At 40.2% G+C, this 15,000-nt stretch overlaps 1 protein-coding gene across 5 annotated transcripts in view; it reads right to left on the bottom strand.

The window, feature by feature from the left end:
• tns2b (tensin 2b) overlaps positions 1-15,000 on the bottom strand; it is a 23,702-nt gene that overhangs the window by 3,643 nt on the left and 5,059 nt on the right. For 2 of the 5 annotated variants that reach the window (XM_053232013.1, XM_053232014.1), the window contains exons 4-22: positions 9,845-9,876; positions 9,575-9,758; positions 9,435-9,485; positions 8,082-8,204; positions 7,719-7,783; positions 7,553-7,636; positions 7,325-7,437; positions 6,335-6,395; positions 6,174-6,249; positions 5,951-6,080; positions 5,768-5,833; positions 5,547-5,663; positions 3,234-4,508; positions 2,526-2,619; positions 1,609-2,393; positions 1,298-1,522; positions 294-371; positions 103-180; positions 1-19 (exon numbers count right to left, since the gene is read on the bottom strand). The exon at positions 1-19 is cut by the window's left edge and continues 150 nt beyond it. In XM_053232013.1, the coding sequence (XP_053087988.1) occupies positions 1-19; positions 103-180; positions 294-371; positions 1,298-1,522; positions 1,609-2,393; positions 2,526-2,619; positions 3,234-4,508; positions 5,547-5,663; positions 5,768-5,833; positions 5,951-6,080; positions 6,174-6,249; positions 6,335-6,395; positions 7,325-7,437; positions 7,553-7,636; positions 7,719-7,783; positions 8,082-8,204; positions 9,435-9,485; positions 9,575-9,758; positions 9,845-9,876 (3,656 nt within the window). The other 3 variants (XM_053232015.1, XM_053232017.1, XM_053232016.1) reach the window with 3 other exon arrangements.

Here is a 15,000-nt window from a genome sequence, read left to right as displayed (position 1 = left end):
ATATAGAGAACATTGCATGCTGAGCGAGACACAAAGACAGAGCTAGTAAGAAAAAGTAAGAAGAACTCTATTAGGTGTGTGGTTGGTTGGACGGATGCTCACCAGCTCCCTGTTTGAGCAGTTCTGCAGCCGTGCTGGTGTTGGTGCCACTCTGCAACTCCTGCAACTCTCCTACAAGATCTGAAACACACCAACACACCCTGAGCGCATATTCACCCACACTAGCAATTACACTATAACTATAGTGAGTTCTGGTTGTGAGATAAGTGTAAGCATGTGTGTAAGTGAGACACCTTTGTCTGGGATGTGTAGTTTGCAGGGCAGAGAGACAGGTGTGATGGAGTGCTGGTACACCAGAGCAGACAGAGAGCCTGCAAACATGAAGAAAACGTGGATCAGAAAGACTTCTTAACTAAAGTAGTTGTAAAGTTGTAGCTTTCACACCTGTTAGTCTGTTAGCCGAGTCTAAACCAGAGCAGATTTACTACTTTGGTTCATTTGCTGTTTGCTTCGCTTGGTTTCACATTGCAAAGATTTAAATAACCAAAAAAACATACTCAGAAAACTTGTTGATTTATTATTCATTCGTTATTATGGTAAGAAAAAAAAGGTAAATAAAGCTTTACCAAGTGAGCACACAAGTCACAATATTCACCCAAGTGTGGAGAACATGGAACCAGAGAGTAAAGTAAAAATTACGTAATCCAGAACACATGGCATTTCTGGGCCAAACAAATAAACATTTGAACTTATTAACATATTTGTCTTATTAACTTCAATAAATAACAAAAAGAGAGGTTTGTTTATACTGGCTACGCGGGGTATAAGATAAGTGAGAACAGGAACTACCTTGTTTTATGAAGGTTCAAATACATTAAATGCAACTATAATCTGAAAAAATGTATGAATTTTTTTTTTTAATAAATAAAAAGCTGTATAATCATTGGCAAATCGCTGTCTATAAGGAATAAAACATTTCAGAACATGCCGTTCTAGGAAAATAATCAACTTTGGGGTGGTAACGGTAACTCTTCTTCATCACACCACCCTGTCACTTAGTATTTTAGTATGACTGCATGCCATGTTGTGTCCAGAAGAAGGAAAAGCGTTAGCTGTGCCTTTTTTATGTTGCTTAAATTTTACTATGTGAAAGTTCAGTTTGCTACAAATTGATGCCCAGTGTCTTAAATTTATACCCCATAAATTATGACCAACTTCACTTATAACAAGGTGTAACTATGTATGTGCAACTGGCCCCAGACCGGCAGAAACCACCAGGATCAACATGTTTTCTCACCAAAGTACATTTCGTTCTGACAGCCTTTAATTTTCACTCCTTTTGCTCCGCTCTCAATCAGAAAGTGTCTGACCAGCTGCTCCTGTGAGTGAGAGGTGTGGCCATGGTTGCTGACATGAGCAGGGGGTGTGGCCACTTTAAGAGCCAGTCCATATGCACCCTGGAATGAGCTGCTGTCCCTTATTAGAAAATAGCCAGGCTCCTTATCCTTCAAAACAGCAATTGCTAGAGGGCAAAAACAAATTATTTCAATTACAACCATTTCTAAGAAGATGCTTACGTATAATGTAAAAAAGTCTCTTCAGCTTTACCTTGATCTCTGGAGATTCCAGGCTTGTACCAGAACTTGGAAGTATCCTGCACAAACTTGGCACTGACACGATTTTCTGGCTCCGGAGTTACTTTTTGTCTGGTATCTGCAGTCGCTAAGAACGTGATTTGAGCCTGGGTAGAAGAGGTGGAAGATGCTGTGGATGATCTGACTGAGGATGCACTTGTGGGAGAATCCTGGAGAGGACTGACACGCTGTTTTTCAGGGAGAGGGGGTTGAGGAGGGTAAGAAGGAATGGTAATTGCAGTGTAGCCAGTGTACGGAAGATGAGGCACAGTCAAGAGAGGGTAGTTGGATGATGCCAAAGGGAACAAGGGTGTGATGTAGCCATCGGGCACTGGAGAGGGAGCTCTCAAATCATTATTACTTCCATCCTCATTGGATGAAACCCTGTCTGTCAGAGGCGTCAGGCTCTGTCCCTCAGAACTGGGGCCCAATAAAAGAAGTTCACAAGAGCTTCTTTCTGATGGGCATGTAGAGCTCTTTTCCGTCTCAGGTATTCCTGAGGTATCTGAGGTATTCCCTTGTACCTGAGTGACAGACACAAGAGACTCTGCTCCCAGAGATGTCACTACTGGCTCAGAGGTTTGGCTGAGCTCACTCGCGAGGGTTGTGGTGGATGTGGACTCTGTGACATCTACATTTTTTGTCTCAGACTGTTGCGGCTCTTCAGTGAGCTCAGTTGAGGTACTGCTGTTAGGAGGAGAATCTCTATGTGCAACGTCACCATTGCCTGATTCTTCTGGCTCTGCTGATGGTCCTACACTGGAAAATCCAAAGGTGATTTGGTAAATAATAACCATTGACATAAATATTACAACACAATTCCCAAAATTCTCGGCACAAATGGAGCTGCAAACAAAAGAATATGAAAGAAAATATTAATATTGTATGTACCTGTTTTGGACTTGCAGAGAAAGAACATTATTACAGTCTTCTTTTGTAGAAACATCATGGGGATTTTTCACCTCTGAATGTTCATCTGAGACTTCTGCAAAACAAGAAAAATGTTGTGTTTATACATTTGAAACATATGATCTTATTTTACAATAAATAGTGTTATATAGGTAAGGTCCATGGCTTGAAATTTTGAAATAGACAGTAACTCTCTGACTCTAAATTTCAAGTTCTGGTCACGTAACTCCAAACATGAAATGATACCAAGACTAAAGCCAACAATAAAAATCTAACAAAATGTGTTTTTAATGGTAAAACAATAAAATGTGCAGGATAGAAGGTTCTCCTGGACCAGAGTTGGGAACCTGTGGCCTAAACTGAAACTTGAACAAGCGTGGGAAAATGAACCAAAACTATGCTACCAAATGTCAATCATAGATCAGCGCTCATCAGGCTATGGCCATCATTATATAACCCCCCATCACAATCAGGAGAAATTTAGGCAGTTGTGTCACTTGGAAGGTTGACGGAGCCTGTGTTTCGTGTAGAACATCAGAATGGCACATGCTTAACCCTCACCTTCCCCGGTTGGCAGCTATCATGTGATAGGTGAGAGCTAGCTACTGTAGCATGTAGGAATTGGCTAATAACTATACTGGGAGAAAATGGGGTAAAACATTGCGCAAAAAATAATGCAATAGGTCATACCTGTGTGGTTGAATTGGATATTGTGCTCTTTTCCAGACCTGGGGCTTTGAATGTGATGTTGGGTAACACTGGTCCTTTTTGGGGAAGGGGTGTGAGCTAGTGGAGATGAATTTGGAGACTGAGCCATGGACGCATAGCCAGGACTATCTCTAACATGTGGTGGGGAGCAGTGCCAGGGTAGATGGGGGCTGTGGTATCCACTGCTGTGGGGGCTTGGATATGGACTCGATGAGGGGTTTGGTCGGGGATCTGCTCCATAGACAGGATGGTCTTGTTTAGAGATGGAATGGCAATGTCTATGTCCATATCCAAAAGATGACATCATGGGTGGCATTACTGCTCTGTGCTGCCAGCAGTCTGGGTCTTGTGACTCCATATCTCCCTCTCTTGCCCAGTGCACAGCCCCCTCTCGTCTATATCCAAGACCTGGCTCTCGGTGCCAAGGGAGGCTTTCAAGTTGGCTCACTCTGAGAGAGTGGGACAGATCCTCCCGCAGGTGCAAGCAGTCCCTGCAGGAACAGGAAGTAGGTGAAGTCGTGCTGAAGCGTAACTCATGGTAAGGACTGGAAGGCAGGGATTGGTGGGAAGACTGAGGTGGTGGAATGTGGTTGTGGTTGTGGGCTAGAGCAGAGTAATGAAACATAGGACATGCATCCCCTGAACAGTATAAGCGAGCTTGTACAGGAAGTGTGTGTGCATGGGAAGAACGAGTACGGGTATGAGCTTGTGCTTCTGGTGAGGGGTATGGGCAACAGGACCGAGTGCAGATGTGATGCTGACAGTGCCCTCTCTCCCACAGAAAGTCCGGCTGAGACCCACATGGCTCACAGACAGGCAGAGTGGAAGTACGAGTACAAGGCAGCGTGTAGTGTTTGGGATGGAGTTTTTGAGGGGGTGTTTTGGACAAATCAAGGCCCAAGTAGGAATGAGGGTGGGAATAAGGACGACCACAGCAAGAGCGCTCCACCCGGAGATGAGAGCAATCGCCATCATCTAGTATAGCTGTCTCTCGATCCTTCTCTCTTACATTTGATTTATTCCTTCCCCCATCCCTCTCTTTGTCCTCCCTTTGGTGAAGATAATGAGATGAAGAAAGTGGTCCCTCAAGCTCAGAGCGAGTGGAACGGTGACTTGTGTCAGAGTTGAGACAGGGTAACTGACTGGGAGTGGATGAGTTGACGACTGGTGGGTTGTTGGAAGTGGAGCCAGGTACACGGCGCTTCTTCACCTGGGCGTACAAACTGCCGTCAAGTGGGCCACGAGTGTGACAGATATCTACACAACAAACAGAGACACAATAAGATCACTTTATGGATGTTCATATAGAATGGAGTTATATTTACCTAGGCAGTATGATTGGTATGATGTGTGTATTCTACTCTGCTGTAAGACGACAGGATTACAGCATGGACTAGAGATGTACATCAGACCCGCCCACTTCTGCAAACACTGCAGACTAGTCTCATTCACTTTCAGAGACTCACATTAGTCCCAGTCACTTTCACAGACACTCAGACCAGTCCCAATCATTTGCACACTTACTCAAACAACTCTTACTCACTCCTACAGATACTGTGGCCACTCGTGCCTGCTTTTGCAGGTACCTTGGCCATGCCTACCGTTGCCAGAATCTCTAACACTTCCTTCCAATTCCTACAGATTCTATGACGATTCCTGCCAGTTTTCATAACTACTTAGACCACTTCCACAAACTCTCCTGCCTCATCCCAGAGAGACTCTGACCACTCCCGTCCATTACCTCACATACTCTGAGCAATCCCTTCCATTACCTCAGATACTCTGACCACTCCCATCCATTACCTCACATACTCTGAGCAATCCCTTCCATTACCTCAGATACTCTGACCACTCCTGTCCATTACATCAGATACTTTACTCTGACCACTCCCATCTATTCCCTCAGATACTCTGACCACTCCCCTCTGTTGCATCAGATATACTGACCAAGCTGTTCATTGCCTCGGATACTCTGACCACTCCTATCTATTCTCTCAGATACACTGAGCAATCCTGTCAATTACTTCAGATACTCTGACCACTCCTGAATAATTAAGGTACTCTGACCACTCCTATCCATTACATTATATTCTAACCACTACCACCTGTTATCTCAGATACTCTAACCACTCCTGCCCGTTAGACCACTTCCACAGATACTCTGACCACTCCTTCCCACTTTTGCATTTACCTTGACCATGATCCCTGATCCCAGATACTCTATCCCAATCCTGATTCACACCTCTAATGTGCATACAAAGTGAGTGTATATATTGTGTATGTGTGTGTACGTACCCTCTATACTGTCCTCATGGTGAAGATTAAAGTTTTCATATGAGTCCCAGCGCACTACAGGATCCGTGCAGCTGATATCTGGTCTCCCCCCAGGGTCTTTCTTCTGAATCTCCTCTCCTGAACACAAACACACTTCAGTTAAAGGATATACTGGTTATACTGGGTATAACTGTTGACAGGAATGATGGATGATGTGGATGATGTAATGACAGAATCAGCACCTCTCTTTTGCTCTGGACTAGTGGAGAACACAAGTTCTACCGTAGCATCAGCTGGATAGCGTTTATCTAAAAGAATAAATAATGACACAGATAATGTCACACAAATACAATGTGTGCATGTGTGTGTGAGTTGGTTTTCTGTTCATTTTAATTTCTATACTTGCTGTGTGTGTGAATACACACCTGTGCATGCATGGTCCAGCTCTTTTTTTCCGAACCAAAGCTGTGATCCGTGAACTGTACATGTATGAAACTGCACTCTAAACACACACTCTCTTTCACACACACCTGAGCGCCGATGATAACACTTCACCTAGAGATGACAAGATAGAACTTACAGCTTTTTAATTTTCTGACATATAATGAGGTTATGCACGGCACGGTGGTACGGTTCATCATATCGTACCATAATGTCCCCCTTCAACAGTAGAGCCGGTTCTATTTTGATGCACAACATTCGGTTCCTGGAGCCGTTGGTTTCACTGCAACCAATACGAAAAAGTTTAATCCTTCAGTAGATATAATCATCGCTGATCTGCAATAATGAAGCCATGAGACTCGACTCACTATATTCCTGAGGTGTAGACCAGTTTCAGGGACTGATAGATCTTCAGGAATGGTGCATAAGCTGAGAGAGAGAAATTTACAACCACGCTCAGAACATCAATACAATAACACATTTTACACGATGCTACGTCAATATCGATATTTTATCTCAGTAAATGATATAAAAGTACACAAATAATATGCATTCATATATTATCCTACAGGTGGCAGACATGACACTGTTAACATTTCTTTTAAGAAATATAAAAGATCTATAATTTAGAAATTAATAATTAATTGAGGAATTGTAAGAAATAACTTTTAGAATTTTTGTAGAATAAAATTTTTAGAAATATTTTAGAAATTAAAAAATTCATTTAAGAAATAAGGTTCAAGAAATATGACATATTTCAGAAATGAATAAGCTAATCTACGAAACAAGGTTAAGTAATACTTTTTTAAAATTTAATTATAATTCTAAAAATTATAATTAATATTTTTATGATAAATATATATAACATTTATCACTAAAATGGTATATAACTATATATACATTTCTAACAGGTCAGCAGAAATTCTGTAATAATTAAATTTGAACCTTTTAGTAGTATATCTAAATGGTATTTAATATTTAAAAATTTATATAATAATTACAGTATTCATAAATTGATCATTAAGCTCTGAGTTGTCAAACGCAAAAAAATTGGTCAAAGGCAACAGTTTTTGATAGATACCAAAACGTCCTTGTGAACATCGTGAAAGTCAGTGCATTTTAATGGAGTTACAAAAAAACTCAAAAAGAATTTTGGCTTTTAAGAGATAAGTAAAATTGATCAATCATGCTGAATATTACGAACAAGGTAAAAAGTTCAGGTTTGACTGGGTGGAGCTGGTTGGGAGAAGGGCTTGTTGATATTTTTTCTGTAATTGCAATTTCAGGCAGAAGAGGGCATAAATATTACAAACTGCTCCTTTAAGGCTTTTTATTGCGATTGTGTAGAGTGTAAGTACCTTCACCGGGCTCATAGTTCATTATAGCTGGAATATGAACCTGGTGCAGGAGCAGAGACGAGCTGTTTATCTTGATTGCACCAGACAGAAGCCCGGAAAAATAATAAATATATCTGCGTGGGACAGGAATAAGATTCAGCATGAGGAAAAAAATTCTTTCGATAAAGAATCATGCTTCATTATTATGATGTCAGATGTCAGTGATCAGGCTTGAGGCTGGTGAGGAACCTGCTCTGAGACGGCTGTAGAGAGGAGGAGATTTTATCCTCACAAAACTTCCTCATGGCGACGGTGGTGAGAGCGTGATCTGCCCTGCGACAGAATCATCCACAGATCATGAAACGGAGTAAAGTGTGTAACACAATACTAAGTGAATGTGTGTATAAATGTTTACCCGGCTGATATCTTGCTGAAGTGCATGTACGCTGCTATTATTACTCCAGTCTTGCCTCGGTTCCCCTGAGAAAGTTGTGTTATTAACAGTTATTATTAATGTTGCTATTAAAGGTGGAGTTCATAGTCCAGTAATAACCACATCATTTCAAAGCTCCTTATTAAACCTGTCATTTATAATAATTCCATCTAACAGATCTCATTTCTGGCTTCTGTTTGAATTTTTCTGGCCTTGAAATTTTTCTGGCCCTGAAATTAACAAGATGGAGCACATCTGCTCAGTCCTGAAGTTATTCAGTTCTGCAGGTGTAATGCTTTAAACCACATTCAAACGTTACATTTAGGAGGAACTTTAACACCTGACCTTGCAGTGAAGCACAACAACGTTGCGGGGGTCAGAGTTCAACCAGCCTTCCATAGTCTTACACATGGTGCATATCTTATCCAGGGGCGGGGCATGTAGATCCGGCCAACCAAACTCCTCAACCTGACAGGTACAGAAGGTGTTCAGCTCATGGTGACTTTAGTAATGATCTTGATCAAACCTGAGACCATTTTTGAGAGCGATATGAAGGTAGATGCTTTTTTGAGTGAGGAGAGACACATGAACAGTGCTGCCATCTCGGTTCACTGAGTTTAACTGAATTTAGAGCGTCAAGTGCAATTTTTCCCAAAATCAGTATGTATGTTTTGAAGTTGGTGATGACTCTTAGAGTGCTTTCACATATGCAGTGTTTAAAAGCTTTGAATAGAACCCTGGTGTGTTCTCCCGCTCACTGCAGTTCTTAAGGCAGCAATCACACTCGGGTCTGAGAGCGTCTGAGTGAAGTGGCCTCGGTCCGCTTCAAACTGATTTCAGTTGCAGTGAGAAAGTGATTAGACCCAGAGGGGGGCATTGGTTTGGTTTGGTTTAACACTGCACACAATTAAACAAATCAAAAAGCAAAAAAAGCTCTGTCTGAGGAGCGTGTAATGCTGAAGATGTCCTCCTAAAACTCTTTCACTCATTGGTCAGAAACATGGTGACTGAAAAGTTAAACAAATCTTTAAACAAAAAGTGCGAGAAGAAATCACAAAAATCACTCGAGTATGGTAAAGGTACTAAAAAAATGATTTGATAATTATATAAATAATACGTTTAAGACAATTTATTTGTTGCAAAAATGTTTATTTTGTCATTTTATTGTTGTTGGTTTAACTCTCCAAAATACATGGCATTTCTGCAGTGCTACAGCTCTGTGCTTTGGCTTCGCTTAGCAGGTCACATCTATAAAAAAATGCGATCAGGTTTGCTTCACTTCCTGCACTTGAGTCGATTCAGAGTCTAATCACGTTCTCGCTAGAGTTTATTTGACCTGAGTGTAATTGCTGGGTTCTCAGCTGCCTAAAGAACCACACCGAGGGGGAGAACACAGCAGGGTTCCATGTGAAAAGCACCCTGAATCGACTCAACTACAGGAAGTGAGTCATACACTCGATTCATTGCTTCTACAGAGCTGTAGCACTGCAGAAATACCGTGTGTTCTGGAGATTTAGACTGACAAACAAAGAGAAAGTAAACGCTGGATGTGAGACACAAAAATTTTAAACTCGTTATTTATATAATGATCAATTATTTAGCAAATAAACCAAAAGAATCAATTTCATCTTGATTCGGACTCAACTGTCCAAAATAAGTAACATTTAAGAGTATTCAGATGTTCTCTATAAATCATACCTTGGGGTTTAATCTGCAGATGTCATGACGTTTCTCAGACAAATTGATGACCTGAAAGAGAAAAGGATGTAATTTAACCATCCGTACTGATTCACTGCGAAATGGATTACAAGTTGATGAGGATGATGAAAATAACCAACCAGAAACTTCTCCTGATGTTTCGATTTCAACATGGCCGCCACTTCCTTCAGGTTGCTGCGATAACGGTGTTCATCCAGGTCAGGTAGGAAGAAGACGGAGATGATCCTCTCGGTGATGTAGATCAGGTCGAAATCGTAACGGCTCTCCATGACGTTCTCCATCACACGCTCCACGCTGTCACTCCTTTAAAACAAAGAGCATGGCTGCAATTATTGACCATCAAAAAAACAAATATTCTGACATCATTATACTGTCATGATTCTCCATACCTGCGAGGAGAGCTGCTTTGACTTTTAGATGGCTAAAAGAAAGAGAAAAAAGGAGATACAGTTGCCAAATAGATCTCATACACTCCAACTCTTCAAATGACAACATGCTGGACGTCTGGGACTGTAGAAACTGGTTGATTTTGTACTTGTTATTTTCACAGAATTCATAAGAGATGGAGATCTGAGAGACATCTTTCAGAGATCTTTCCATGTTCCTGAACATTTTGATCGTCTAAACAGCTACCACATGAGAGAAAACACCATGATATCCTATTTCTATCACATATTTTTGAGACAAGTTAAAAAGCAGTAAATAAGACAATAAAAGGAGATGAAAGAGATGAAACTACTGAGATGAGAACATCTGAAATAATTATTACTGTCCACTTGATGCTACAATTACATCTAAATTGAATCTTTTTATATAATGTTGGCTGCTGAGACCCGTCCAAGAGTGTTTCTACAAATTGTACAGTGAGACCTTGTGAAATGTGACTGGCCACCCCGATGACACACACACACACACACACACACACATTGTCCATGGTACCAATTTCAACTAAATCCCTTCATGCTACCACTTTTACCTGGGGATTTAACAGAAATTAAATGGAAAATGTATTAGTCTTTTTAAAAATATTTTTCATTGTTAAACTGTCTCTTGCTTTTATGTTATTAATAGTATTAAGTTTGACAGCAAAGAAAAAAAAAACTTGATCTTTTTCCTCAGTCCTCATTTTCTATCCCTAATGGTTTTTTTTTTTTTTTGGCTTTAAAGGAGAGTGTCATCTCAGGAGCTTCACAAAAATCTCAAAACCTCGTGCAGCATCCAGAAAATTGACTTAAGCAATGTGCATAACTCGACTCTGAATACACATAACTTTCCCTGCATAAATGATACAACTTCATTCTTTTTTTTTTTTGAAAGAAAGTAAGGATCTGTTCTGTCTGGAGGAAGAGAACTGTGTTGTGGCTGTGTGATATATGGAGCTGGAGCTCAGTGGAGTGCAAAGCTCACAAACTGCCATAAAAACACACTTACATGCACACACACACACACACACACACACATACACACACACACACACATATACACACACACACACACACACACACACACACACACAAACTACACTAAAAGACTTTCAAAGCCCTCGGGTTAAAAGTTAGGCAACTTCAACTCCCAGAGAGAAAACAGGAAATGAGTGGCAGAAGAAAGAGAGCAGGATAAAAGCAGAGCAACTTCAAATCACAGGTTTATATTAAAATATTTCATATATTTAATATAAACACTCGTTCTAATACGCTATCGTTTCTATAGTAACAGCTCATTCACAGGGATGTGTACAGCACATGATCCATACAAACGGATTTAAAAAACGAGTGAAATCGTTGACATGGTGAAGTTTTCTGTTAGGAGACATTTATTTAACATTTATGGAAGGAGTCTCCAGTGTCAGTGCTTTGTAAGAAAGCTGTAACTGTAAGTTTTCTGACATCTTCAGGACAGAGGAGTTTATGCTTTGGTTTTATTTCGTCTTATTAACTTCAACAGAGAGTAAAAAAAAGATGCTGGTGAGGGAGCAACTGTTTATAGCTGCTATAACGTAAGTGAGAACAGGAACTAATGTGTTTCTACAGCATTAAATGTAACTGTAAATGGATAAAGCGTATGATGTCATTCTTTAAGACATAAAAATTGTTTAACTGCTGTTGTCTAAAAGGAATAAAACACTCCAGGATGTGCTGAAAAGGATCGACTTTGAGGTGGTAACAGTAACACACACACAGAGGGGCTTATCATAATTTAAAACTTAAAAACAATCATAATTAATGTTAAATCGAGGCGGTAAACAGGGAGGGGGCATTTTTTTTTAACCATCAAAATTCAAAACAAACTGTTCATTAAACACGCACAACAACAGCAATATAAATGTGTATAATGTGTGCTATGTTTGTTTGATTAACAGCATGATTAATGTCAGTGACAAGTGCTTGTACTTGTTTATTATTGTTGCCATAGTAACACAAACAGATGTGCACAAACACACTACTGAGTGTCCCCGGGTTTTTAAAGACATCCTCCTAGTTCATTAATTTTAATGTCACACTGGGAGACATCTGTAAATGTTTAACACAAGGCGTGTGTGTGTGTGTGTGTGTGTGTGTGTGTGTGTTTATCACTGTTTTGATATCAGTGATTTACTCTCTTAACCCTAAGCTAAACAAATATATTGTGTCTCTTACAGACCAACAATACGATGTGGGTTTGTTCATTTACACTCACTATGAGTGTGTTTTTTTTAAAATGTCATCTGAATGACATCAACAGAAACACTCCAGCTGACACGCTCACAGTAAAACACTTAGTGCACTGTTATTACTAATTAAATATTGAAACACCGCAGATGTGCATCAATTTCTAAAAGTTAAAATAACTGGATCTCGGTTAGAGATAAAGTTTATCTTATCTTATCTTATCTTATCTTATCTTATCTTATCTTAGAAACATCATGAGGATATTTTCTGGGAGAGATGTTTTATAGATTAACGCCTGACTGCAGGTCACATGACCAACGCTACACATTTAGGAATTTAATTTCTGTCCCAAATGTTCCCGGATTTCTGTCCCAAACAAACACAGAGAAGGAAGTTAAGTTAGAGAGTTGAGTTAAAATAGTGAGCTGAGCGACACAAAGAGAGATAAAAAGAGAAGTGGAGGACAGCTGATAGAGTGAGAGAGGAGGATGAGTGAAATGCTTACTGGATTTAGGGAACTATTTCTATAACTCTATTTCAGATGATCAGCTGGTCTTACCGACTTTCTGCGCGTGTAAATTTAACACTCGTCTAACACACGCTACACACGCTACACACACTGAATACTAATGAGTGTAATATCTGCATTAGTGCAGTCTGGACACAAAGTTCAGAGCAGACAGGAAACAGGTCCAGAGTGTGTAATAATGAGAGACATGAGAGAGACTTTACTGCATCCTGTCTCAGCAGGGTGATAAACAAATCCCTCAGACTCACTGACTCTCCAACTGACTTACTGACTCTCCAACTGACTCTCCAACTGACTTACTGACTCTCCAACTGACTCTCCAACTGACTTACTGACTCTCTGTCTGACTCTCTGACTGACTTACTGACTCTCTGACTGACTTACTGACTCTCCAACTGACTCTCTGTCTGACTCTCTGACTGACTTACTGACTCTCTGACTGACTTACTGACTCTCCAACTGACTTACTGACTGACTTACTGACTCTCTGTCTGACTCTCCAACTGACTTACTGACTCTCCAGCTGACTCTCTGACTGACTGACTTACTGACTCTCTGTCTGACTCTCCAACTGACTTACTGACTCTCTGTCTGACTCTCTGACTGACTTACTGACTCTCTGACTGACTTACTGACTCTCCAACTGACTCTCTGACTGACTCTCCAACTGACTCTCCAACTGACTTACTGACTGACTCTCCAACTGACTCTCCAACTGACTGAGTAAGTCAGTTGGAGAGTCAGACAGAGAGTCAGTAAGTCAGTCAGTCAGAGAGTCAGCTGGAGAGTCAGTAAGTCAGTCAGAGAGTCAGACAGAGAGTCAGTAAGTCAGTCATACTGACTCTCCAACTGACTCTCTGAATGACTTACTGACTCACTGATTCTCTGACTGACTGATTCTCTGAATGACTGACCGACTGATTTACTGTATGACTCTCAAACTGACTTATTGAATGATTGAGTGACTCTCTGACTGACTCTCTGACTGAATAACTGACCAATTTACTGAATGACTTACTGACTTTCCACAAGAAATAGAAGAGAAGAAAAGAGAAGAGAAGAAAAAATGAAAGAAAAGAAGAGTGGAAATGGGAAATTGGGGGAAAAAAAAGGAAGGGACCAAATGAAAGAAATGACAGAGAAAAAGAAAAGAAAAGAAGAAAAAAGAAAGAAGAGAAGAAAGGAGAACAGATGGAAGATTACAGCAAACAAAACAAGAGAAGAGAAAAGGAAAGAAAAGGAAAGAAAAGAAGAGTGGAAATGGGAAACTGAAAAAAAAGGAAGGGACAAAATGAAAGAAATGACAGAGAAAAAGAAAAGAAAAGAAGAAAAAAGAAGAGAAGAGAAGAAAGGAGAACAGATGGAAGAGAAGAGAAGAGAAGAGAAGAGAACGATATATTAATTAATGGATTAAATAGAGTTCTAATGGTGACAGATGGTCATCTGTCATTTGGAGCATTATGGTTCTATCATCAGAGCTAGATTAAAAGCACACAGGAACCGTTTTGTCTTTGACCTGTACATGCTACTACTCCACTATTCTGTTACTTCACCCTCAGCCTAAATAACTCACACCAACAAAACATGATTTTCAGGTCAGATAAACAGGAAGGTGTTTTTACCTTTCAGATGGCTGGTTCTCCGCTCTGGTTCTTTTCCCTGACGCGGGTTCTAACAGCGTTTAGAACAATCTCCGATCCTGTTCTCCCTCTCAGTGTCACTACACACCCCCCGACCCAGCCTCTCTCCCACCCTCTTAACACAGCATGAGAGAAACCGGAGAACTCTGAGATTACAGCACAACAGCTGCACTCTGTGGTTTGGATCAGCTCCAGAAATATTGGCACCCTCCATTAAAATGAATATATAAAATGAATATATAAAATGAAAAGGTTAAGCAAGAAGTGATATTTTGAGCTTAGGCATATGGGGACAGCGTCTAGCTTTTATTCAGCCATTTATTTTTCAAACCAAATGTTGAATTTGAAATGCTAGTTTTTAAAAAGTATTGGCACCCCAACATGAATACGTAGTACAAATGTTGGTGACACTTTAGTGGATCTTGAATGGCACAGCACAGCAATACACCAAGTGAAATCTACACCTTTCTGCTTTTTCAAATAAATATTTGAATATATCAAAATATATAATGATATAAATATATCAAACGAATATCAAACGAATATTTTAAAAACTTTTTAACATGGTGAGTGGGCGGGCCATGGTGGCTCAGTGGCTAGCATGGTTGCCTCACACCAGGAGGTTGGGGGTTTGAATCTCGTCTCCACCTTTTTAAAACAAAAAGTTTTAAAAATATTCACTGCACTTTTTACCCTGTGCTTTTATTATTGAATGACCGATATATGAA

This window comes from Pangasianodon hypophthalmus, chromosome 2 (genome assembly GCF_027358585.1).
Source record: "Pangasianodon hypophthalmus isolate fPanHyp1 chromosome 2, fPanHyp1.pri, whole genome shotgun sequence".
Lineage (NCBI taxonomy): Eukaryota > Metazoa > Chordata > Actinopteri > Siluriformes > Pangasiidae > Pangasianodon > Pangasianodon hypophthalmus.
The sequence above is the reverse complement of the archived record's forward strand: the minus strand, read 5'-3'. Positions and strand labels throughout refer to the sequence as shown.